General features: G+C 42.6%; 1 protein-coding gene across 34 annotated transcripts in view; it reads left to right on the forward strand.

Annotated features, from left to right (window-relative positions):
* The first annotated feature begins 15,100 nt into the window (after positions 1-15,100).
* Positions 15,101-25,759, forward strand: part of SLMAP (sarcolemma associated protein) — a 183,733-nt gene continuing 173,074 nt past the window's right edge. For 19 of the 34 annotated variants that reach the window (XM_033210222.1, XM_033210220.1, XM_033210241.1 and 16 more), the window contains exons 1-2: positions 15,101-15,194; positions 15,400-16,676. In XM_033210222.1, coding sequence (XP_033066113.1) covers positions 16,479-16,676 — 198 coding nt within the window. In that variant the 5' untranslated portion in view covers positions 15,101-15,194; positions 15,400-16,478. Of the gene's footprint in view, positions 15,195-15,399; positions 16,677-25,759 lie in introns of those variants that run through there. The other 15 variants (XM_033210221.1, XM_033210219.1, XM_033210240.1 and 12 more) reach the window with 1 other exon arrangement.

The raw sequence follows: 25,759 nt of genomic DNA on the forward strand, positions 1-25,759 counted from the left end.
GTATAATAAATGTGTGAAGTTGAAAGGTAGTTTAACTTCTTTGAGCCTCAATATGTTCAGCTATAAAATGGGACTATTAATATTACCTACCCCTTTAGTCTTTCTTTGAAGATTCAATGAGATAATGAATGCAAAATGTTTAACACAGTGCCTGGCATAGGGAGAACATAATATATATTAGTAATATTTTTATTGTTCACTAATCAAGACTGGCCACATTACAGGGCCCAGAGCAAAATAAAAATGCAGGGCTTCTTGTTAAAAGATTGTTAAGAATTTCAAGCCAGGTGCGGTGGCTCATGCCTGTAATCCCAGCACTCTGGGAGGCTGAGGCAGATGAATCACAGGGTCAGGAGTTTGAGACCCTGGCCAACATGGCAAAACCCTGTCTTTACTAAAACCACAAAAATTAGCCAGGCGTGGTGGGGGACACCTATAGGTGCTACTTGGGAGGCTGAGGGAGGAGAATCGCTTGAACCTGGGAGGCAGAGGTTGCAGTGAGCCAAGATCAGACCACTGCACTCTATCCTGGGCGATAGAACGAGACTCTGTCTCAAAAAAAAGAAAAAGAAAAAAAAAAAAAAATTTGGCCGGGCATGGTTGCTCACGCCTGTAATCCCAGCGCTTTAGGAGGCTGAGGCGGGTGGATCACCTGGGGTCAGGAGTTCGAGACCAGCCTGACCAACATGGAGAAACCCCATCTCTACTAAAAATACAAAATTAGCCAGGCTAATGTGGTGGCACATGCCTGCAATCCCAGCGGCTCAGGAGGCTGAGGCAGGAGAATCACTTGAACCTGGGAGGTGGAGGTTGCAGTGAGCCGAGATCGTGCCATTGCACTCTAGTCTGGGCAACAGGAGCAAAACTCCATCTCAAAAAAAAAAAAAAAACTCAAAACAGTAAGGTATGAAACCAAGGGAGGGCCCTGTGTAACTGCACAGTTCGCATGCTTACAAAGACAGCCCTTTCACTAGTTATGACATATGTACATATATGCTTTTGTATAGCTTACCTGTACAAACAGGCTGAATCTTTCTCGGGAGCAACTTTCAAAATTCAATATGTGGAATTTAGTGTATAAGGATAAAATATGTATACATGCAGCATATCAATAGATGATTGAGACGTATTTTTCTCAACATGTTGTTATGAAAAATTTTAAACAAAGATTATAAGAATTTCTTAGTGAGCACATGTATACAAACCACCTAGATTCTATTATTAACATTTTATTATATTTGCTTTATTTTATATATATATGTATGTATTTTTCAAGAAATGCAGTCTCGCTCTGTTGCCCAGGATGGTCTTGAACTTCTGGGCTCAAGCAATCCACCCACCTCGGCCTCCCAAAGCGCTAGGGTTATAGGCATGAGTCCCCACACCCACCTCCCTTATTATATATCTATCCATTTCTTTATCCATTTATTAATCAATCTATTTTATTTTTGGTGCATTTCAAAGTAAATTTCAGATATCAGTATCACTAACTAAAGCCAAATTTGTTTGATTCTTTCTCCTTTTGATGTATATTGATATACAGAGGAATGCACAAATCTTAACAGTAAATTTGCTGGCTGGGCGAGGTGTCTCACACCTGTTAATCCCAGCATTCTGGGAGGCCAAGACGGGTGGATCACTTGAGGCCAGGAGCGCGAGTCCAGCCTGGCTAACATAGTAAAATTAGTGAAACCCGGTCTCTACTGAAAATATAAAAATTAGCCGGGCATGGTGGCACATGCTTGTACTCCCCCTGCTACTCAGGAGGTGGGAGAATTGTTTGAACCCAGGAGGCGGAGGTTGCAGTGAGCTGAGATCGTGCCACTGCACTCCAGCCTGGGCAACAGAGTGAGACCCTGTCTCAAAAAAAAAAAAAAGTAACTTTGGTAAATTTGCTGAGTTTTGACAAATGCATTGTCCTCTGTAACCCAAACCTCTATAAAGATACAGAACATTACCATCATCCTAAAAAAAGTTCCTTCACACTCCTTCCCTGTCAGTCACCACTGCTACCCTTTCCAGAGACAACTATTGTTCTGATTTTTTTTTTCTGGTGCTTAAATTTTTCAAAAGGAGCCTTGATACGTATAAGTACTTAGCTTCAGTGTTTTCTCCTATTATGCATAGAAAATCTTGCAGCCTTTAAAATAGGAGAGGTAATTCCAGGATAGTCTGGTGCAATCAACAACAAATATTTATTGAGACAAAGAGTAACTAAATAAATCACTTGAATGCTTTTTTCAATAGTTTTTGGGTAAAAGTGATACAATGAACACTCCAGAAAAAGTGTAAATAATATGAAAAAACATAGAGAGAGGAAATTAAAAATCACCTCACATGAAGAGATGAACACTTAAAATATTTGGGGCTGGGCATGGTGGTTGATGCCTGTAATCCCAACACTTTGGGAGGCTGAAGTGGGAGGAGGATAGCTTGAGGCCAGGAGTTTGAAATCAGCGTGGATAACATAGACCCCATTTCTACAAAATAAAAATTTTAAAATTAGCCAAACTTAGTGGCATGCTCCTGTAGTCCCAGCTACTGGGGAGGCTGAGGCAGGAGGCTCACTTGAGCCCAGGAGTTTGAGGCTGCTGGTAGCCGTCATTGCTCCACTATACTCCAGCCTGGGCAACAGAGTGAGACCCTGTCTCAAAAATACATATATAAATAAAATAGCGGGTGCAGTGGCTCATGCCTGTCATCCCAACACTTTTAGAGGCCTAGGCGGCTGGATTACTTGAGGTCAGGAGTTCGAGACCAGCCAGGCCAGCATGGTGAAACCCCCTCTCTACTAAAAATACAAAAATAAAATAAATAAATAAAAATATTTTGATGAAATTTCTCCCTGATGCCTATGTATACATATATATAGTGGTCTCTGTATAAAACCTGATATAAATGGGATCATACATATGCTACTATGTAAACTGTTTTTGTCACGTAACAATATCCTGTAGATATTTTTCCTCACCATAAATACAAGTTAGAAATATAAATCATCATTTCTAATGGGCACACTCAATGGACATATAATTCTTTAATTAACCAGTTACCAGCTGGGCATGGTGGTTCACGCGTGTAATCCCAGCACTTTGGGAGGCCAAGGTGGGTGGATCACTTGAGGTCAGGAGTTCAAGAATAGCCTGGCCAACATGGTGAAACCCTGTCTCTACTAAAAATACAAAAATTAGACAGGCATGGTGGCACATGCCTGTAACCCCAGGTACTCAGGAAGCTGAGGCAGGAGAATCTCTTGAACCTGGGAGGTGGAGGTTGCAGTGAGCAGAGATCGCACGACTGCACTCCAGCCAGGGCTATAAGAGTGAAACTTTATCTTAAAAAAAAAATTAACCAGTTACCTACCAATGATCATTTTGATTGTTTCTAAAATTTCAGTATTATCAACAATACTGTAATAAATAAACATGCTTATACATACAGCATTTTCTGAGCTGTATAATTATTTCCTTACGGTAAATTGCCAAAGGTGGGATTATTCAGTTACAACACGAACATGTTGTACATGCTGGCTTATTATACTAAAATGCCTTCCAAAAAAAAAGAGACAACAACTTATATCCACTGACTGGCTAAGCTCTAAATTCTTTAGGTAAGAAAGTAAATATTTGTTTTATCTTCTTTCTTAAGGATAGAAAAGATGGAGACACATGAGGGGCTAAAAAGCCTATATTTAAACCAGCAAGCAAAAATGTAGGTAAAGGTGCCTCATAAACACTGCAAATAAATCCAGTTGAACTTGATTCAATAAACAATTATTTAACACCTACTGTATTCAAAGATGGGACTAGCTCCTGGTAGTAGGAAGGTGAGAAGCCATGGGCCCAATCAAGTTCAAAATACTCACAGTTTAATAGGACAACTTTCCTGACTACAGAGCTTTATTCTCACTAAAGCCTACATGACAAAAATGGACCTCAAGGGACTGCCCCTAAAGGAGCACTGACTTCTACCTTAAATCATAAAAATATACATCAGAGATTATTCCATATCCATTCATACAGAGCTGCTTCATTTATCTTTTACTTGGAGATCATTCTATATCCAGTCTTATGAATCTATCTCATTCTTTTGTATCATCTGCGCAAAATTCCATTACATGAATGTATTCTACTGATGGTTGGTCCCAATATTTTGTTAATAGAATGCTGCAATAACTATCTTTCTAGATACTAAAATCTTTTTGTAATAAGAAATGACTATGTGATGTTAGTAATGTTTGGCTTCAAATCAAGTTAGTAAGCTACTTGAGAAAGAAAATTTTGGGGTTATAGATAAATATTAAAAAGTAGAGTCTGGGGCCAGGCGCGGTGGCTCATGCCTGTAATCCCGGCACTTTGGGAGGCCGAGGTGGGTAGATAACGAGGTCAGGAGCTCGAGACCAGCCTGGCCAACATGGTGAAACCTTGCCTCTACTAAAAATACAAAAATTAGCCAGGTGTGGTGGCGTGCACCTGTAATCCCAGCTACTCAGGAGGTGGAGGCAGGAGAATCGCTTGAACTGGGGAGGTAGAGGTTGCAGTGAGTGGAGATCGCACCACTGCACTCCAGCCTGGGCAACAGAGCAAGACTCCGTCTCGAAAACAAACAAACAAACAAAACAAGTAGAGGCTTGGTATGGTAGCTCATGCTTGTAATCCTAACACTTTGGGAGACTGAGGCAGGAGGATAACTTGAGCCCAGGAGTTTGAGACCAGCCTGGGCAACATAGTGAGACCCTGTTTCTACAAAAACATAAAAAATTAGCTGGGCATAATGGCATGCACTTATAGTCCCAGCAACTCACAAGGCTGAAGCAGGAGGATTGCTTGAGCCCAGGAAGTTGAGGCTGCAGTGAGCCATGATCATGCCACAGGACTCCAGCCTGGGTGACAGAGTGAGACCCTGTCTCCAAAAAAAAAAAAAAAAGAAAAAAAAAAAAGCATAAAGCATTAGAGACTGGAGAAGTTGGGGAAAGGAGAGACATTTGATCAAAGGGTATAAAATTTCAGTTAGAGGGGAGGAATAAGCTTTAGTGATGTATTGCACAGAATGGTGATTATCATAAATAACAATGCACTGTATATTTCAAAATTACTAAAAGAGTGGATTTTAAATGTTTTTACCACAAAAAATGATAAGTATATAAGGTGACAGATATGCTAACTAGCTTGATTTAATCATCCCACAATGTATACATGTAGGAAAACATCATTTTACCCCATGAATAGATACAATTATTATTTGTCAATTAAAAATAAAAGAGTACAAAGCATTAAATACATACACTATGTCTGAAACATGTTTTCCCAAATAACTGTTAAAACAAAAGAAAAGCATAAAAGCCAAGAGGATATCTCCACCCACTTAGACTCCTCAGGAGGCATAAATATATAGGCCTTACCCAAGGTCTTAGTGGTTCACAGTAGAGCTTTGTCACACTAATAGCGAGAACTCATTGTAGAGTCCATGCCTTGGCACTAAGAACTTCCCCTAGAGAGTTTGGATCTAGCAATGTGGACATACAAATACTCATTTGTCACGCATAATTCATCAAAAGGCTTTTGTACATGCAAGCAGAGGAGCACATTTCCTTTTGCCTTTCTCATTGACTTTTGTTTCTGAACTTCATTTTGAAATAATTACAAACTTGAAAGTTTCAAGAATAGCATAAAGAACTCCCACACATTCTTTATCCAAACTCACTATTTTCAAACATTTTGCCACATTCTTCCCTCTATATATTTTTTCTGTATTATTTGAGAATAAATTGCATACATTATGCCTCTGTATCCCTTAATACTTCAGTGTGGGCTGGGTATGGTGGCTCATGACTGTAAACCCAGCAATTTGGAGGCCGAGGCAGGTGGATCACCTGAGGTCAGGAGTTCGAGACCAGCCTGGCTAACATGGTGAAAACCCATCTCTACTAAAAATAGAAAAATCAGCCAGACATGGTGGTGTGTGACTGTAGTCCCAGCTACTAGGGAGGTTGAGACAGGAGAATTGCTTGAATCCGGGAGGCAGAGGTTGCAGTGAGCTGAGATGGCACCACTGCACTGGGTGACTATTTCTCAAAAATAATAAAAATAAAAAAGCTGATGCATAGACATCTACTGTTTTTGCTTGCCCAGCTATCTTTCCCCTTCCTTTTGGCAACAGCTTTAGGAAATCATCCCTTTTTCACTGGATACAGAGTTAATGGAACTGTCCTTCGAAGTCCTCATCCCCCACCCCCACCCGCTTTATGGCCATGGAATGGGCATGTAAGGCAACCTAGGTCAATCAGTTGGGGTGTTTGAATCTTGAAAGGGGCTTAAAGATTGACAAAGTGTGAGTTGATTCCTAAAGGTGGTGCCTTGAAGAGGTTGCTTAATGGCTCTTGCTACTCATTAGCTCTGCTTCTCTGTGACTTGCTTCTTTAGCATTTCTTTTCATTCTCAGTGCCACCCCATGTCTTTCCAATAATTTCCATAGGCTTAGGTTGACCAGTTTCTGTCGCTTGCAAACAGAGGACCCTAATCAATAACAGCTGACTTGAAAAAATTTTTCTTTCAGCAACACTTGCACAAACGGAACTGTGACTTGAATTGCATAGAAAAAAGTTGGCCCTGGGTACACCCTTCCCTAATGCTTAGTGTGGCAATGCCTTATAGACTTATGGCTCTGCTGTTCAATCTAACTAATGACAACCTGTTTTCACACTCCCAGAAGTGACCATTCTTGGAAAAGCAGAGCAACTCTTCTGTTAGTTGTAGCTTTTAGAAATATCTCCAGCAAAGGGGCAGTGCTTTAGTCAGTGGTTATTTTAACTCTGTCGCCCCCAAACTGATCCATCTGGTTCGCAGAGGGATGAAATACAATCTGTCTTGAACACAACATCACAGGGGGCTCCCTGCCTGATTGACTCTAGGGCCTGCTGCCAGCAGGAAGTGAAGATACCACTTATTGTCTTTCCTGACAATCAGTTCCTGACTTCTAGGGACTCACACATATGGAAGAACACTTTGCTGTCTCCAAAAGACATTCAGACAGTTTAGTATGAATCTATTCCCATGAAAAAAAATCTCCATAAAAGCTTAATCAGGTGGGGTACAGTGACTCAAACCTGTAATCCCAGCACTTTGGGAGGCCAAGGCCAGAGGATCACTTGAGCCCAGGAGTTTGAGACCAGCCTGGGAAATATGGCAAGACCCTGTTTCCACACACACACACAATTTTTTAAAAATTAGCCAGGTGTGGTGGTGCATGCCTGTAGTCCCAGCTACTTGGGAGGCTGAGATGGGAGGATCCCTTGAGCCTTTGAGCCTCCAGCGAGCCATGATCTCGCCACTGCACTCCAGCCTGGGTGACAGAGCAAGACCCTGTCTCAAAAAAACTCACCAAAACTCCACATATTTTGGTTGCTTAGGAAAATGTTTCTAGTAGTGAAGGCATGCTGATCTATTTCTGCGGTTTACTGTCAAAAAGTTCAGAAAACACATAGGTAAGGCAAATATGACAAAATGGTAACAACTTAGAATCAAGGAGCTCTGTGTATGCTCATTGTAATTTCAATATTTCTGTACATTTGAAATTTTTTATAATAAAAAGTTTGGGAAAATATAAAAAATGAACAATTTTAGTGGACACAGGTTCTACATTGATTCAATATTATTCTCATTATCATCTTCAAGACTAACTTCAGAGCCTAAGCAGAGGGAGAAGTTACAAAATCAAGTCAAGTTTTCTTCTGCCACCATCTTTGCCACTGATCACGAGTTATCATATAACCACAAAATGGGGAGATGGGCCTGTCTGGTTGCACTTAAAGCATCTCATTTCTCTAGAGATCTGTTTTCAGTGTCAATAGCCCACGAATTTCTCCTACAGCGTTTCACATGTCATGCTTGTTAGCATGCTAGATTTGCACAGAGGAGACTGGGTTCCCGAGCCATATGTTCAAGGCAGGAACAGCTATACAATTTTTTTTTTTTAAAGACAGAGTTTCACTTTTGTCTCCTGGGCTGGAGGGCAAGGGCACAATCTTGGCTCACTGCCCCAGCCTCCTGAGTAGTTGGGATTACAGGTGTAAGCGACCACACCAGACTAATTTTGCATTTCTAGTAGGGACAGGATTTAATCATGTCAGTCAGGCTGGTCTTGAACTCCTGACCCCAGGTGATCCACCCGCCTTGGCCTCCCAAAGTGTTGGGATTGCAGGCATGAGCTACCACGCTCGGCAACAGCTATATAATTTGAGAGGTCCAGTGCAAATGCAAATGAGAAATCTGTTCAAAAGTTACTGAGAATTTCAAGACAGCAGAGTACATCCAGGTATAGTCCTTCCAAGTGGGGCCCTACGTAAAGGTGATACACTTATGAAACCGGCTCCATACAAAGTCCAGTGAAGAATCCACAGATGATTGGCCAGGCGTGGTGGCTCATGCCTGTAAATCCCAGCATTTGGGAGGCAGAAACGGGCAGATCACTTGAGGTCAGGAGTATGAGACCAGCCTAGCCAACATGGTGAAACCCCTTCTCTACTCAGAAAAAAAAAACAACAAAAAATTCGCTGGGTGTGGTGGTGGGTGCCTATAATCCCAGCTACTCGGTTGGAAGGCTGAAGTAGGAGAATTGCTTGAACTCGGGGGGCAAAGTTTGCAGTGAGCGGAGATTGCGACACTGCACTCCAGCCTGGGCAACAGAGTGAGACTCTGTCTCAAAAAAAAAAAAAAAGAATCCACAGATGAGACCTCCTCCTCGCAGCCTTGTATGCTTGACATGCTTTGGGGGAGTGGGGGAGCGGGAGGAGCAGGCACTTCAGAGTCACTTCCCTATATAGGTCTCTTCAATCCATTTCAACCTATCTTCTGAGGAATCCTTAAGACCAAAGACCGCTGAGAAATTTATTAGTTTTCTAAAACATAGGCATTTAGTGAGATGCTGATGTATGACAATATTATACGGTAGCAACAAGGCATTTTTCTGAAACAAAAGCTCAAGTAAAGTTTATTAAAAGGAAACACAAATAACTACATTTAAAAACAATTATTCAAAACATCATAGTTTTCTTTCTCTCTCTCTTTTTTTTTTTTTGGACAGAGTCCTGCTGTTTCACCTAGGCTGGAGTGCAGTGGAAAGATCTCGACTCACTGCAGCTACCACCTCCTGTGTTCAAGCGATTCTCCTGCCTCAGCCTCCCCAGTAGCTAGAATCACAGGCGCGTGCTACCATACCCGGCTAATTTTTGTATTTTTAGTAGAGACAGGACTTCACCATGTTGGCCAGTCTGGTCTTCAACCCCTGACCTCAGGTGATCCTCCCGCCTTGGCCTTCCAAAGTGCTGGGATTACAGGTGTGAGCCACCATGCCAAGCCAAAATATCATAGTTTTCTTAGAATAAAGTATGTACTTAAAATATATTTTTATGTGCAACACTTGCAGGGAATTATAATATATATGTTATTAATTATTTGATGAGCAAAGTCATCATATATAGAGTCTCTGATATTTTACTTGGTAACTAAGTTATTTGGAAACAAATCCAGATGTACCAATAAAAATTCAGAAAGAAAATGCCTCATGGGGCTTTCTGACCCAGCCCTTTTACTCTTAAGCATTTGCTACATTCCAAGTAACATTCTTAAATTAGTTATAAAAAACAAGGGGACACTTCCAGTAATCAAAAGGGGACTTATACGAGTGACAAAAAATAGCATAATTTCTTCCCTTCCTCTTCCTCCTGCCCCAATACAGCCTTTTGCTATTGATATAAATTATTTATCACTTTTAAGAATAAGGCCCTTAGTGTTGATCTTCCCATTTCTAATAAATGTGGTATTTTTAAAAGGGCATGCCTCATGTGGCTTAGAATAGCATCTGGAAGAATAGAGCTAACAAATTAGTTTTTTTTTTTTTTTTTTTTTTCTTGAGACGGAGTCTAGCTCTGTCGCCCAGGCTGGAGTGCAGTGGCCGATCTCAGCTCACTGCAAGCTCCGCCTCCCGGGTTTACGCCATTCTTCTGCCTCAGCCTCCCGAGTAGCTGGGACTACAGGCGCCCGCCACCTCACCAGGCTAGTTTTTTTGTATTTTTTAGTAGAGACGGGGTTTCACCGGGTTAGCCAGGATGGTCTTGATCTCCTGACCTCGTGATCCGCCCGTCTCGGCCTCCCAAAGTGCTGGGATTACAGGCTTGAGCCACTGCGCCCGGCCTCTAACAAATTGTTAACAGTAGCATTAGACTAAGTATTTGTGATGGGGCAAGAGAGGACTTTTACTTTCCTTATGTTTGCTTACCTGAATATATGCAATGAACATGTGTTTCTTTCATCAATCAAAAAAATCAATCAGGCCTGGCATGGTGGCTCATGCCTGTAATCCCAGCACTATGGGAGGCCAGACAGGAGGATCACTTGAGCTCCAGGTTCGAGACTAGCCTAAGCAACATAGGGGATCTGAGGTATACAGAAAAAAAATTAATAAACAAAAAATAAATTAGCTGCGTATGGCGATGGCACATGCCTGTGAACCCAACTACTAAGGAGGCTGAGGTGGAAAGATTGCTTGGGCTGGGGAGGTTGAGGCTACAGTGGGCCGTGATTGTGCCATTGCACTCCAGCCTAGGTGACAGAGCAAGATATTGTCAAAACAAAACACAACAAAACTAAACAATAAAGATAATTTTTAGAAAGAAAAAACCCCAGCATGTACTTTGGATCTAGCATGGTGACTTATTTTCAGTCACTCAATCAAATATTAAGATTCTTAATGTTTTTCTTAATGTTTGAGCCTGAGCCTTAGTTTCCTTACCTATAAAAAATAAAGTTAATACTTAATACACAGAGATGTCACGAGGAAAATGCTAACCACATGGTAAATACACAACAGAGCTTTAATTTCCTTGTCTGTAAAATGTGGAACCTGGATTTGTTGTCTATGATTCTTTCTGGACTTATAATATTGTGATTCCCTCTTTTTATATTCACAGAAAAAGGTTGCTAAATAAAGTTAAATGTCTTCATTTGTCTTCAGGTAGTTATTTTTCTTTTATTTCCTGAATGACCAGGAAGCCAAAAACATGTGAGCAGTGCCTCTGGAATGTCTGGGCCACTCCACCCTGGGCACCTGGGAAATGATAGGGTATTTCCACTCATTAGAAACTCCCTGATGAAGAGAGCTTTCCTTAGTGGGAAGAGTATCTAACTTCAGTTGTAATAAGCCAGGGTGTGCCATTAAAAATGTTATATACTTGGCCGGGCGCGGTGGCTCAAGCCTGTAATCCCAGCACTTTGGGAGGCCGAGATGGGCGGATCACGAGGTCAGGAGATCGAGACCATCCTGGCTAACACGGCGAAACCCCGTCTCTACTAAAAACACAAAAACTAGCCGGGCGAGGTGGCGGCGCCTGTAGTCCCAGCTACTGGGGAGGCTGAGGCAGGAGAATGGCGTAAACCCGGGAGGCGGAGCTTGCAGTGAGCTGAGATCTGGCCACTGCACTCCAGTCCGGGCGACAGAGCGAGACTCCGCCTCAAAAAAAAAAAAAAAAAAGTTATATACTCTCAATTTTGGGCTTTGAGTACTCCCAGCTTTCTCTTAATTGGTTTGCTTACCTATATTTGCAATCCAGATACTCTGCTGAAACAGTTAATGCAAGTGTTCCATAATTTATTTATCCCATGTGTATGTCATTGGTTAAAGTCCAATTAGATCATTATCAATTAGAGAGGAATGCATATTAGTTAAGTTTACAGAGTTGTCTCCTACACATCAGAAATGCTAATAATTGCCCGTCTTTGATGGTACTAGGATGATAATTTTACAAGTCTCTTTTTGCTTTCAGAAGATTGAAAAGTGGCTTGGATCATAGCAGTGGCAATACTCATCAGACTATAAAAAGGCAAAAACTTAAAAAGGGAGAGAACTACAAAATCAGGAAACATTGCCATCCCCAATTTCTCAAAACATGACATGCTTTTATTTAATAAAATTTTGTGTGGATACAGAATCATAGAGAGGAACACCCACATGACTTAGAATTCAAAGTATCTCATGTATGAGATTTCTTAAATTAAGCCTTTTCTGTGCCTGCTGAATACCAGTGGGTGAAGAACGCCTTCAATGCCATTTTGGCATTTCTAGCACCCTGTGTGGCTTGGTAAGATTCTTTATCCTGACATGTTATAGTAGTCCCAGCTTTTCTTGTAGAAGAAAGTCCATTCTGCTTAACATTAATTTTAAGAGATATTATAGTAGAACTGAATATAAACAGACTTTTTTTGTTTCCATATGTATGATTAAGTTTCTCTATATACAAACTAGAGATAAAACAACTTGATCCTTACTATAGGGAAGGCTGAGGGAATTCTTTCTATGAGCAATAATGATAAATATTAACATTTTCTGAGTGTCTACTATTTCTCAGCCATCATGGTTGGCATTTTGTATTCCACTATTTTATTTAATCCTAAGAAGACTCTGTAAGGTATTATCTACTTTTTTCCTTCTACCTCCCCCACAGCCTGCAAAAAAAAAAAAAAGTCTAGTCAAATGCAGTAGATATATGCTTTTTTTCAAATAAGGAAGCTGAAATTTACAGAAGCTAATAATTTACCATTTAAGTATGCCATGTCTGATTCCAACACCTTGACTTTCATTACTTCTCTTTGACCTTCTAGGAGGAAGATGGAAATGTTCTGAAGTCTGGGACATTGCCTACAAGTCCTTCAGCAACTGAAACCACACTTGTGTCACTCTTCCTCCTCCTGCTTTCCCTTATCTCTTACACTCTGGTGATACAAACCTACTTGCAGTTCCCTTAAAGTCCTGTTCTCTCAAGTCTCTGGACTTTTGTTGGGATTGTTTTTTGGCTTAAACTTTCTTTATCCCAATAGCATCAGACTAGCTGGCCTACTCCTTTCAAGTTTCAGTTTAAACTACTCTGCCATGCTTCCATTACTCTTGACATACTCCGTTACAGTAAGGATCTTTCTGTGTCATCATCTAAATTGAGCAACTTGAGGGAGTCCTTTTGTTTCTTCATTATTGTATTTCCAGGACCTTTCAAAATATCTATTTTGCAGTAGATGTTCTATTAAACATTTATATAATGAATGTATGGAAGAATGCATAAATGACTTGCTATTCATGAAAAAAAAACTCATTAGGGATCTGTGGAGGGTCCTATCTTATTTTATTCCATAACAGCCTACAAGTTACCAGAAGTGGAAACTTTTCATCCTCTCATAAGAAAGCTTTCCAACGTATCCTTATTTTGAATAGCATACCTGGAACACAGTAATAGCTTGACACATATTTGTTGAATTGATGAAGAGCCTGAGAAACGAATATAATGTCTTGATAATATAGTGCCTCTTCTTTCCAGACTCACTTTGTGCCCTGCCTACTTTATCCTCTAATAATGAGTAACAGTATGTAATTTTCATTCATGCACCAAATACTTATTTATCCACTATTACGTGCCGGCACATTGGTGCACTGTTTCAAGTAGGCTCCTTCCTTTCCTTGCTATCCGTGTTCGTGGAAATTCATGAAATCATTCAGCGAATACCATATTTATTGTGGTTTTCCTATCTTCCTTCATTCAGTTCAGTCACTTCTCCCAGACCATCCCTAACCCCTAAGGCAGCTAGTGCCTGCCTCTATCTTAGCCCTGATTACATCAATTTTATGTTTGTCACTCTCTACCCCCATCTCTAACCCACAATACCGTTATGCTCTCAGAAGGCAGGAATTGAAGTTTGGTTCACTTACGTGCCCCCAGGGCCCAGCAAAAACCTAGGACACAGCCAAACTGTCTATATATAAGTATTGAAATGAGTAATTGCTACTTTTTTTTTTTTTTTCGGAGAGACAGAGTTTCACTCTCGTTGCCCAGGCTGGACTGCAATGGCACGATGTTGGCTCACTGCAACTTCCGCCTCCCAGGTTCAAGCGATTCTCCTGCCTCAGCCTCCCGAGTAGCTGGGATTACAGGCGTGCACCACCACACTCGGCTAATTACGTATTTTTAGTAGAGACGGGGTTCTCCATGTTGGTCAGGATGGTCTCCAACTCCCAACCTCAGGTGATCCACCTGCCTCGGTCCCCCAAAGTGCTGGGATTACAGGCGTGAGCCACCGCGCCCGGCGTAATTGCTACTCTTTATTGAACAACATGGATTAACACTTTGAAGTCTCACCACACCAAGAATAATTCACACCAATGAATTAACTGTTATTAACATGTCATCCATGAGAAAAAAGAGGCTTGAAAAAGTTTAGAAACTTGCTTAAGGTCACACTGTGGTGGAGCCTGTTATTGCAGGAATCTGAAGAATGAAGTCACCTTTGAATCTAAATGAGTAAGACTCCTTCTCACTATTTTTTCTTGACGTTTTCATTTAGCTCTTGCAAAATCTTTCTTCTTTAGACCAATAACTCCTCATCTTGATATTGTAAGTGGGGGAAATACCCTCTTTTTTCACTTTGGAAATTGTTCAATCTCTCTTTGGAAGAAACATGATTTTAAACTTTCTGAATGCTCCTTCTGCGGAAAAATCCGCGCAGGAGTCCTGGGGCACATAATAGGTTCAGTGAGGACTGTCATTCGAAACGGAATGCGGGAACCAAGATTTTTTTTGTTTTTCCGGGAAGAAACACAACGAATTTAGCAGAGGGGAGGATGGTCCATCTGTTAGGTGCACAAATCCTAAGCCTTGAGGGAATTTGACTGTTCACACTTAAGATAGCTGCGGGTGACTGTATTGCCCACAGCTAAGATGGCTGCTAATGACCATCTCCTTTGGCTGGGTCTATTCTTTTGCTCGGTAGTATTTTCATCGAGAATTAAAGAGAATAAAATTTAGTAAAAGTTGGCACCTCCTTGCTAAGTGGATAAAATAAGGAAGTGGCATTGTTTGTTTAGAAAACCTTCTACCGCGCAAATTGTTCTTTCCCTTAACCAAAATGGTCGTTAAGGTTGTTCCGAGGTTTGAAGCTTCCAGCCCTTAACTAAGATGGCGCCTGGAGGCCCGTTAAAAATTAGCTTGCCCTTTTTTCTGCCCTCTACCAACACGGCTTCCGTGGCTTCGTTCACGTGACATTCCTGGACTACGGCGCGGGAGAGGGGGTAGGAGGGCCCTTGAAGGGTGCGCGTTCCCGTGGCGGTGCACCGGGTAGGTTTCAGTCAGAGTCACTATGGCGGCCGGCGCTGGCAAGGTAAGCTGAGGCGGCGGTGGCGGCTAGGGAGGTAGCACCCGTCGTGGCGTCCTGGCTCCAAATCTTCGCAGCCTCCTTGCGGAGAGGTCGGCGGAGGTCGTGTCTAGCGGTGGGGGCGGGCGGGGGTCTGGCTGGAGGAGCCGAGGGCTGAGGCTGGCGGGCTGAGGCGCCTGACGGCCGTTTGTTTTGATGTTTTCCCCACCAGGTCGGAAAGTTTCCTGCCTCGTCGGGCGCAGCTTGAGCTTGCCCCATCGGCCGCGATCGGTGGAGGCTGCGGCGGACCCAGCCCGGGGCCTCCAGGCCTCTCCCCAACCTCCAGGCCAGTCTCCCTCCCCCACCTTCTCGTCCGCCGGGAGCTGCGGCTGCCGTCCCTGAGATGCGACCCTCGCGGGGGCGACCCTGAGGGGAGGCGGCCCATGTGCTGAGCGGCGGACAGGAGCCCAGGCGTCCGGGGACCAACTTCCTGCCGCCTGGGAACCCGCGCCTCCCGGTGTCGCGCCTAGCTCGGTCAGCACCGGCCTGCGGAGCCGGGTCCCCGCCCTGGTCGCGGGGACGCTCGCCAGGTGCCCGGGAGTCCCGACTCGGCTACTGCCCGCGCCCCGCCGGCCTCCACGCCTCGCGCGGAGGACCTCAGCCACCGCTGCCTCGGATCGTGCCAGGCCGGGGACCGCGTCCCCCTTCCCGGGGCGGCCTCCGCGCAGCAGGGGCGATGCAGACTTTCCCGCCGGCCGTCTAGAGCCTCTACACTGCGGGCGAGGACGGGCGGTGACTGCCCAGAGGTGCCCGGCCACACCTTCCTTCGGCCCAAAAGGACTTTCCTGGCCGCGCCGAACCGACCCTTCCTTCATGCTGCAGTGCTGCAACGTTTCCGCCACCGAGGGGGAAAAGCGGCCGCGATCTCAAACCAAACGCAAGAATTGGCGTGTGACTCATCTGCTTGGATACCTCCAGTCCCCAAACTGTGTTCCAGGAGTTTTCTTGGCGGAAGCTGCCCGATGTTTGAGCCTTTTCTTCCCAGAGAAGAAGATGGACTGAAAGCTGCCAGTTGGGGACTTTTTGTGATTAGGGCGCTGCTGGGTTTTAAAGGAGGTGATGGGGCTTGGGCTGGCTTGTCTTCCCACCCAAGTGAAGAGTTGATGTTCACTGGTTATGCTTAGACAATGTGCAGTTTGTGTTAATTTAAAATTTTGGGTGGGATAGGGGGATAGGCTTGTGAAGGGCAGTCCGGATCCGGAGGAACTCCTCTTTGTTCCTGGTAGGAGAGCCACCCCCAGTCTATCCTCGATGCCGTCAGCCTTGGCCATCTTCACTTGCCGCCCGAACTCGCACCCGTTTCAGGAGCGTCATGTCTACCTGGACGAGCCCATCAAAATCGGCCGCTCAGTGGCCCGCTGTCGACCAGCGCAGAATAATGCCACTTTTGATTGCAAAGTGCTGTCAAGGAACCACGCTCTTGTCTGGTTTGATCACAAGACGGGCAAGGTAATGTCACCACGTCGTCCAGCGGCATTGTTTAACAAACTTGTTTCCCCTCCTTTGCCCTCCCTGAGAGGCCTAATGTATGCAGGATCCCAGGGTTGCATCCAGAGGAGGCTTTGCGCAAAGCCACGAAAAAACTGTTTGTGTGCCTGGTTCTAGTGGAAATTTGATTGAGGTGGTTGAATGGAAAACAGAGAAGGTATTGTAATTAAAAACCTCAGGAAGTCTATGGCATCTTGATAACGTGGTCATTCCCAGTGAAATACCAAACTAGATAGTGAAACTTGGCGTCTTGCTTTCAGTCTGCTTGGAAAGGTGAATTCACAGTTCAGCGCTTTATTAAGCAAGCAGGAGTTGTCAGAGCAATTCGGGGAATCCGTGGCCATTATTATCCCGGGGCTCAAGTGTCTTAGTAGTGAAATGTAGTTAACACATAGCTTTAGGTGAGTTCAGATCAGGACCTTTCTAGTAAGGACAATTGCTGGTATAAACCTAAGATTTTTGAAAGGTTTGATACATACTTGCTCTTGAAGGAATAATTTGCAATAATCAAAGCTAATTTAATTAAGCATGAACAACTGTAACTTTATATATTTTCAGAGTATTTTTTACAAGTTGGAGAACATACACATACTGCGTTTGAAAATCACTTTTTGACGTTCCCTGCAGCACTTATTAAGTACTTAGTGCATTCTTACAGAGGTGCTATTCAGAAGTTTGTGTTAGGAAATAAATTTATTTTCTGAAATTATACCCTATTCTGTCAATTATAGCATTACTTAAATGTGATGCGATGAATTCAGTGCTTTTCATTTTAAGCGTAATCAGTTTAGTATTTTTATGTTAGTATCGTAAGTTCTATACATGTATGTGCTTTTTATTTTAAGAAATGAAAGAAATTAAGATCCTTTCCATTTTAAAAAACTATTTATTTATGTTTATGGGTAGTATACTAAAGAGCTCATCTTTGTGCCTAAACCTCAGGTTTTTAGCTGAGCTACTGAATCAGTTCCAACTTTAAGTTATGTAAGACTAATAGGACTGTCTCAGGTTTCACCTCCTGACTTTTTGCCCCTTCTTTCTGAGTTAAATAGTTAAATCTTTCTTAAAGGAAGAACTTAAGTCTTCAAGAATATGTTTTGAAATGAAAGAAACTTGAGCCTTAAAAGGAAGAGAAAAAAATGATACTTTGGCAGCTACTGATTTAAGGAATTATTTTGTAAATTATTTTTTGAAGAAAGGAGGAAAAGATTGTCCAAGTGCTGTGTGCTGCATAATATCTATACTTTATTCTACGTGTAGGAGTGTAGGATGAGAACTGAAGAATATGTTAACTTTTCTGTATAACACCAGATCGTCATTTATCTGTGGAGCAGACCCTTCCCGCCTACCCCCAAGCTGAACTTAGGGTGCCTAAAATACTATGTAGATTACTCGTAATCCTTTTTTTTTTTTTTTTGAGATAGATTTTTGCTCTTGTCACCCAGGCTGGCGTGCAGTGGTGCTATCTCAGCTCACTGCAACCTCTGCCTCCCAGGTTCAAGTGATTCTCCTGCCTCAGCCTCCCAAGTAACTGGGATTACAGGCACACGCCACCACGCCCGGCTACTTTTGCATTTTTAGTAGAGACAGGGTTTCACCATGTTGGCCAGGCAGTCTCGAACTCCTGACCTCAGTTGATCCGCCTGCCTCAGCTTCCCAAAGTGCTGGGATTACAGGCATGAGCCACTGCACCTGGCCCTCATAATTCTTTAAAATGAATATTCATAGAGCTCATTTTTCCAGCAGTTGAGTTTAAGTATCAGTTTACTACTAAGTAGTGCCTTAACTCAACCAGCTTTTACATTTTTGCCATTTTATGTTCTTGGGCAACAGGTCTAAACTAATTAGACAACAGGTTTGCTCAGGGTACATACTCTGCAAATGCACTTTGATTAAACACTCAAAGGGAACGCTCATTTTTTGTTTTACTTATTTGAAAAATACTGATTTCATGCACAGTGCTTTCCATGGCCGTAATAAAACTCTCACAATAGGTTATTTTGAGATAACTAAGAATAGATCAATAGTGACTGTTTCAGGAATTGAGATGACATGTTAATAGTTGTTCTTTTTTTTTTTTTTTTGAGATGGAGTCTTGCTCTGTTACTCAGGCTAGAGTGCAATGGCGCAACCTCAGCTCACTGCAACCTCTGCCTCCTGGGTTCAAGTGATTCTTGTGTCTTAGCCTCCTGAGTAGCTGGAATTGCAGGCACGTACCACCATGCCCAGCTAATTTTTATATTCCTAGTAGATACTGGGTTTCACCATGTTGGCCAGGGTGGTCTTGAATGCCTGACCTCAAGGGATCCACCCTCCTCGGCCTCCCAAAGTGCGGCCAACGTGCCTGGCCATGAAATTTGTTCTTCAGAAAAACTTATCTTTGAAGGGTAGATATGGCTTGTTTCTACCATTTTCACTTTTTTCCCCCTTCTGCTTTATTAGCTAAAATAACACGCAGGCTATGAGACCACTACTTTAGATATAGATGTAATTATTGATTATTATACCACTTAATCTAGTTACAGCAGATACTCTGTCAGATCTTACCACGTCATTGAATTGCTTTAGGAATTAACTATTTAAAGTTTTGGTTTGGACAGATAGTAGGTTTTAATTGAGCATCTATTATGTGCCAGACACTGTGAGGGACACAGTTCCAAAGAAAACCCACAGCGTGACCAAATAGTTCTTGAATGAAATTTGCATTGTCTGTAGTCCCAGCTACTCGGGATGCCGAGGCATGAGGGTTGCTTGAGCCCAGGAGTGCTGTGATTATGCCACTGCACTCCAGCCTGGGCATTAAAGCAAGACCCTGTTTCTTAAAAAAAAAAAAAAAAAAAAAAAGAATCCCTTCAGGCAAGGAGTTTTGCTCTTGTTGCCCAGGCTGGAGTGCAATGGTGCGATCTTGACTCACTACAACCTCTCCCTCCTGGGTTCAAGTGATTCTCCTGCCTCAGCTTCCCAAGTAGTTGGGATTACAGGCATGTGCCACCACGCCTGGCTAATTTTGTATTTTTAGTAGAAACAGCGTTTCTCCATGTTGGTCAGGCTGGTCTTGAACTCCCAACCTCAGGTGATCCACCCACCTTGGCCTCCCAAAGTGCTGGGATTGTAGGAATGAGCCACCGCGCCCAGCCAGGTTTTTTTTTTTTCCCCCCAAAACATCTGGGGATGATAATGGTACCTATTATTGGTTTGAGAATTGAGGTAATTATATAAATCACTTAGCACCCTGTCCCTGGCTCTTACTAAGCACCCAGTACTTACCAGAGAGGGTGTTTAGTGGGGAAGAGGGAACTATTTAGACAACACTTTGCAATTTGCTATAGTGCTATGGAGTCTTAGGAAGGTAATGAGAAATTATTTTCTTTAATGTGATAGCATACATAGAAGAAATTTTTTTTTTTTTTTTTTTTTGATACGTGGCTCTGTTGCCCAGGCTGGAGTGCAGTGGTGCAGTCTCGACTTATTGCAACCTATGCCTTCTGGATTCAAGGGATTCTCCTGCCTCAGCTTCTCAGGTAGCTGGGATTACAGGCATTCATCACCAGGCCCAGCTAATTTTTGTGTTTTTAGTGGAGACAGGGTTTCACCCTGTTGGCCAGGCTGGTCTCAAACTCCTGACCCCAGGTGATCCACTTGCCTCGGCCTCCCAAAGTGCTAGGATTATAGGCATGAGCCACTGCGCTTGGCCAGATGAAATTTTTAAAATTGAAACTGATGTAGTTGATAACTTTGTGCAAATTGGCAATTTACCTGGGAGGTTGAAAATTGGGGTAATATGTGCTTTGGATGACTTTCACTTTGTGGTGACTGTTGCATTCTGCATTGTCCATTATGGGAGGCTCTTTAAAAGTTGGAAGAAATAGGTCGGGCATGGTGGCTCATGCCTGTAATCCAGCACTTGGGGAGGCTGAGGCGGACGGATCACGAGGTTAGGAGATTGAGATCATCCTGGTTAACACGGTGAAATCCCGTCTCTATGAAAAATACAAAAAATTAGCTGGGCGTGGTGGCATGTGCCTGTAATCCCAGCTACTTGGTGAGGCTGAGGCAGGAGAATTGCTTGAACCCAGGAGGTGGAGGTTGCAGTGAGCTGAGATCGCACCACTGCACTCCAGTCTGGGTGACAGAGCGAGACTCCATCTCAAAAACAAAAACAAAAACAAAAACAAAAAAGTTGGAAGAAATAATAAACACTTGAAACTTTATGATTATTCAAATGATACATGTTCATTTTAGAATATCTGCAAAATGTAGGCAGGTGGAAATCTAAGTGACACTTTTTAATGCTAAGCTCATGGAATATCTTATTGTATAATACTTAAATCTGCATGTTGAAGGGTGACAGGTTTGGCACAAAGCAGAGTTTCATAATCTTTCCCAAATCATCTTCTCAGTAATGTAGCAGTTGGATATTGCCTTGCTTGGATGCTGGCCCTATGTATTATCCTCCATCCTTTTTGGAAGTCACGCTCTTCAAATTAGATGGCAGATAATAGAATGATTTTTTTTTTTTTTTTTTTTTTGAGTCGGAGTCTTGCCCTGTCTCCCAGGCTGGAGTGCAGTGGCGCAATCTCGGCTCACCACGACCTCTCCCTCCTGTGTTCAAGTGATTCTCCTGCCTCAAATTCCCACGTAGCTGGGATTACAGGCATGAGCCACCATGCCTGGCTAATTTTTTGTATTTTTAGTAGAGACAGGGTTTCAACATTTGGCTACGCTGGTCTTGAACTCCTGACCTCAGGTGATCCGCCGGCCTCGGCCTCCCAAAGTGCTAGGATTACAAGCCTGAGCCACGGTGCCCAGCCTAGAATGGTTATCAATCCCTCTGTTGATTCAAGGCACCATTGAGCAAGCAAATCTACCCATATAGTGGTTACATAGAAGGGATAGTGAGTGGACTCTTCTCTTGTGATTTGGATGGCCCTATTTGATTTGAGGCTTTGGGGTATTGGTGACATGCTAGTGGTTGACATAGCAGTCTAGTTCCAGTCTCACTGAAGTTTACTTACTAGTGGTAGTAGTTGTCTACTTCTAGTCTCACTTTTAATTTAAACTTAGTGCATTTTTTTTTTTTTTTTGAGATGAAGTCTCGCTCTGTCACTCAGGCTGGAGTGCAATGGTGTGATCTCGGCTCACTGCAACCTCTGCCTCCTGGGTTCAAGCAGTTCTCCTGTCTCAGCCTCCTGAGTAGCTGGGACTATAGGCACACACCACCACGCCCAGCGACTTTTTTGTATTTTAGTAGAGATGGAGTTTCACCATGTTGCATAAGCTGGTCTCGAACTCCTGAGCTTAGGCAATCCACTTGCCTCAGCCTCCCAAAGTGTTAGGATTACAGGTGTGAGCCACCGCGCCTGGTCTAGTGTATCTGTTTGAGCACCTGTTCTATCATGATTTGTTTGAGTGAAGGACATAGTGGTAAAGGGGGAGAAAATGACACAAACTGTTAAGAATTTATTTCTTTTTAGGAACTTTTACACTGGATAGAGAAGGTGACTGTGCACTTTGAAAATAGTTGAGATAGGTGATATTATATAAGTTTCAATGGCAAAAGAGTGATGACATTTGACTTTAAAATTAGGGGTGGGTAGATAAGAAAAGGTGTTTTTGTTGTTGTTTTTATTTTTTTGTGGGGATGAGGATGGAATAAAACAAAAGCAGATAATTGTGAACGAGCTTTGCATTTTCCAAATGCTGAGGAAACTCACTTTGTTGGATTAGAGAGTTCTTTGAAGAGTAGCCAAGGGTGAACATCTATTCTGTGTGATGTTCTTATTTGTACCTCGTCTTTGTAATTAATTTTCACACTCTAGAAGACAGGAATGTTTTCCTACTATCTTGTATAAAGTAGTTGTTGAATAAATGAAGCTGACTAGATAGTGTGGTGCCAGGTTGTGAAGTGCCTTGCTTACCAAGCTAAGGATGTGGACCCTTGGGTTATGGAATGCCTAGGAGAGTTCTGAGCAGAGCACTGACATACCAAACCCCTATTTAAGAAAGAGTGGCCCTGGTGCAGTGGCCCACGCCTGTAATCCCAGCACTTTGGGAGACCGAGGTGGATGGATCACCTGAGGTCAGGAGTTTGAGACCAGCCTGGCCAACATGATGAAACCCTATCTTTACTAAAAATACAAACACTAGGCAAGTGTGGTGGCATGAACCTGTAATCCCAGCTACTTGGGAGGCTGAGGCATGATAATCACTTGAACCCAGGAAGGAGAGGTTGCAGTGAGCAGAGATTGCATCTTTGCACTCCAGCCTGGGCAACAGAGCAAAAGAAAAAAAAAAAAAAGAAAGAGTGATACAATAGTGATACAATAGCAGTATGTAGAGTTGCCTGGAACAAGGAAAAATGGGTAACAGCTTAACTAACACTTTTGTACTAACTGTATACTGGGCCCTGTTCTAAGTGCTTTACATGTTAACTTACTTAATCCTCAAGTAACTCTTTGAGGTGCTTGTTTTTTCCACATTAACCCGTGGGAAGATTGAGGCACGGAGAGATCTTGGTCAAGTTCACAAAGCTATTAAATGGTAGAATTGAGATTTAAACTCAAGCTCATAACCACTGTGCTATTCTAAGGCTTTGTAACACTTTAGATATGATGTGAAGGCATAGACCAGGTTAACAGTAGGAATGAAAATGATTAAATGCCAGAAAAGAAAAAAAGATAAGAATATTAGGCCGGGCGCGGTGGCTCAAGCCTGTAATCCCAGCACTTTGGGAGGCCGAGGTGGGCGGATCACAAGGTCAGGAGATCGAGACCATCCTGGCTAACACGGTGAAACCCCGTCTCTACTAAAAAATACAAAAAACTAGCCGGGCGAGGTGGTGGGCGCCTGTAGTCCCAGCTACTCGGGAGGCTGAGGCAGGAGAATGGCGTGAACCCGGGAGGCGGAGCTTGCAGTGAGCTGAGATCTGGCCAGTGCACTCCAGCTTGGGTGACAGAGCGAGACTCCGTCTTAAAAAAAAAAAAAAAAAAAAAAGAATATTAAATTAACTTGCACATTAGGACTTCGGCAAAGAGCAAGGTCCTATGTGAACTGAAGATTTTAGGGAAAGTTTAATGGATGAAACAGTTTCATGGAAGAATGCAATTTAAACTAGACCTTAGGACTTTTAAAAAGAGGAAGAATGGCCAGAAACAGTGGCAAATGCCTGTAATCTCAGCTACTTGGGAGGCTGAGTCTGGAAGATTGCTTGAGGCCAGGAGTTTGAGGCTGTAGTATGCCCAAATTGCACATGTGAAAATCCATGCACTCCAGCCTGGGCATCATAGCAATCATTTGTCTCTAAAAGAAAAAAAAAAGTTCAAAAATTTGTATTTGCCAGGGGTGCATCAGGTCTGTAGCCCCACCTACTTGGGAGGATGAGACAGGAGGATCACTTAGGCCAGGAGTTCAAGGCTATATAGTGCACTATGATTGCTCTAGCCTGGGTGACATAGTGAGACCAGTCTTAAAAAAAAGGAAGCGGGGTTAGGGGATAGATTGTAGTTAGAGTCAGTCTGGGAAAGGAGTTTGGGTGGGAGGAAGAAGCAGGGATGATATATGGCATGTTCCAAGGACATTGCAAGGAAGTCATTGTGAAGAGCCTGCTGAATTTGACCACCAAGATTGTTTCTTCTTTTTTCCTCCACACATCTAAGCATGACCACAAAGATCCTAGCCTCAGCTTTTGGGAGAATGGCAGGTCATACATTCTTTTACTTTTTGTTTGTATGTTCATTTTAACAGAATTTTTTTGTTGACAGAAGTATAAAGGTCATTAAGGGGTGCTGGTGTTTGTGAGAAAGTCTTTTACTTGACAAGTTGTATTTAAGACACGTAATGTGAACATGTATAGAAAGCCAGATTGTATATTTAAAGCACATGTTCATTTTCTTCTATATTACTTTTCATACTAGTGGGAAATTGATAACATATTTTATCTGTGATTTCAAGTTGTTAAAAATATTGATGGTGTATATACTTAAAGCATTTTTTTTTTTTTTTCAGTTAGTTCTTTGACATTACTCCTTAGGTTAAATTCACTCTTTGCCCTTTTAGGCTCCTGTCTGGTTTTCTGTTTTTTTTTTTTTTGAGACGGAGTCTCACTGTGTTGCCCAGGCTGGAGTGCAGTGGTGCCATCTTGGCTTGCTGTAAGCTCCGCCTCCCAGGTTCACGCCATTCTCCTGCGTCAGCCTCCTGAGTAGCTGGGACTGTAGGCACCCGCTACCACGCCCTGCTAATTTTTTTTTTTTTTTTTTTTGTATTTTTAGTAGAGATGGGATTTCACTATGTTGGCCAGGCTGGTCTCGAACTCCTGACCTCGTGATCCCCCTGCCTCGACCTCCCAAAGTGCTGGGATTACAGGCATGAGCCACTGCGCCCAGCCTAGCTGTCGGGTTTTCTTAAGTGATATTTCTGCTAGAGCTTAGTATTTATTCTTTTTGGTAAGTAGGGAAGAGAATGTCATTTAGAGTTTTAAGTGAAAAGATTGTGATGTTAACTCTTAATGTATGTCAGTTACTTGATAGTTACTTGAATCAAGAAAAATGATAGCATTTATTAGCGGCTGAAACGTTCTAAGTTTACAGTCCAGACTCTTTCCTCTTGTCGGGTAAATGCTTCTCTTACTGCTACTCTATAGATAGATAAATAGTTTACACCTTTGCTTAAAAATCTTTGACGTTGTCTCATTAATTTTTACCATTAAAATCTATATCGTATTTTCTTTTTTTCCAGCTCTCTCTTTTATTACTGTTTTTTTCTTCACCCCAAACTTTGTGTACTAGCTGTATGACAGTGTTCACTGTTCCTAGAACAAGTGCCTTTTTTTGCTGTTTTGTCTTCTAGAATGACCTCTTCTCATCATCCCTTAAGGCTCAGTTCCAATGTGAAACCGTCCCTGACTCCCTTTAACTGAAGAGTTAATTGCTTCTTCCTCTGTACTTCCATTTAACTTTGTGTATAATTTCTTTATTTCCTTTTCTTTTAAAATTTTTAAATTTTTTATTTTTGAGACAGGGTCACCCAGTGTAGTGGTGTGATCTTGG

The sequence above is a fragment of the Trachypithecus francoisi genome, unplaced genomic scaffold (assembly GCF_009764315.1).
Source record: "Trachypithecus francoisi isolate TF-2019V2 unplaced genomic scaffold, Tfra_2.0 Lachesis_group0, whole genome shotgun sequence".
Classification (NCBI taxonomy): Eukaryota; Metazoa; Chordata; class Mammalia; order Primates; family Cercopithecidae; genus Trachypithecus; species Trachypithecus francoisi.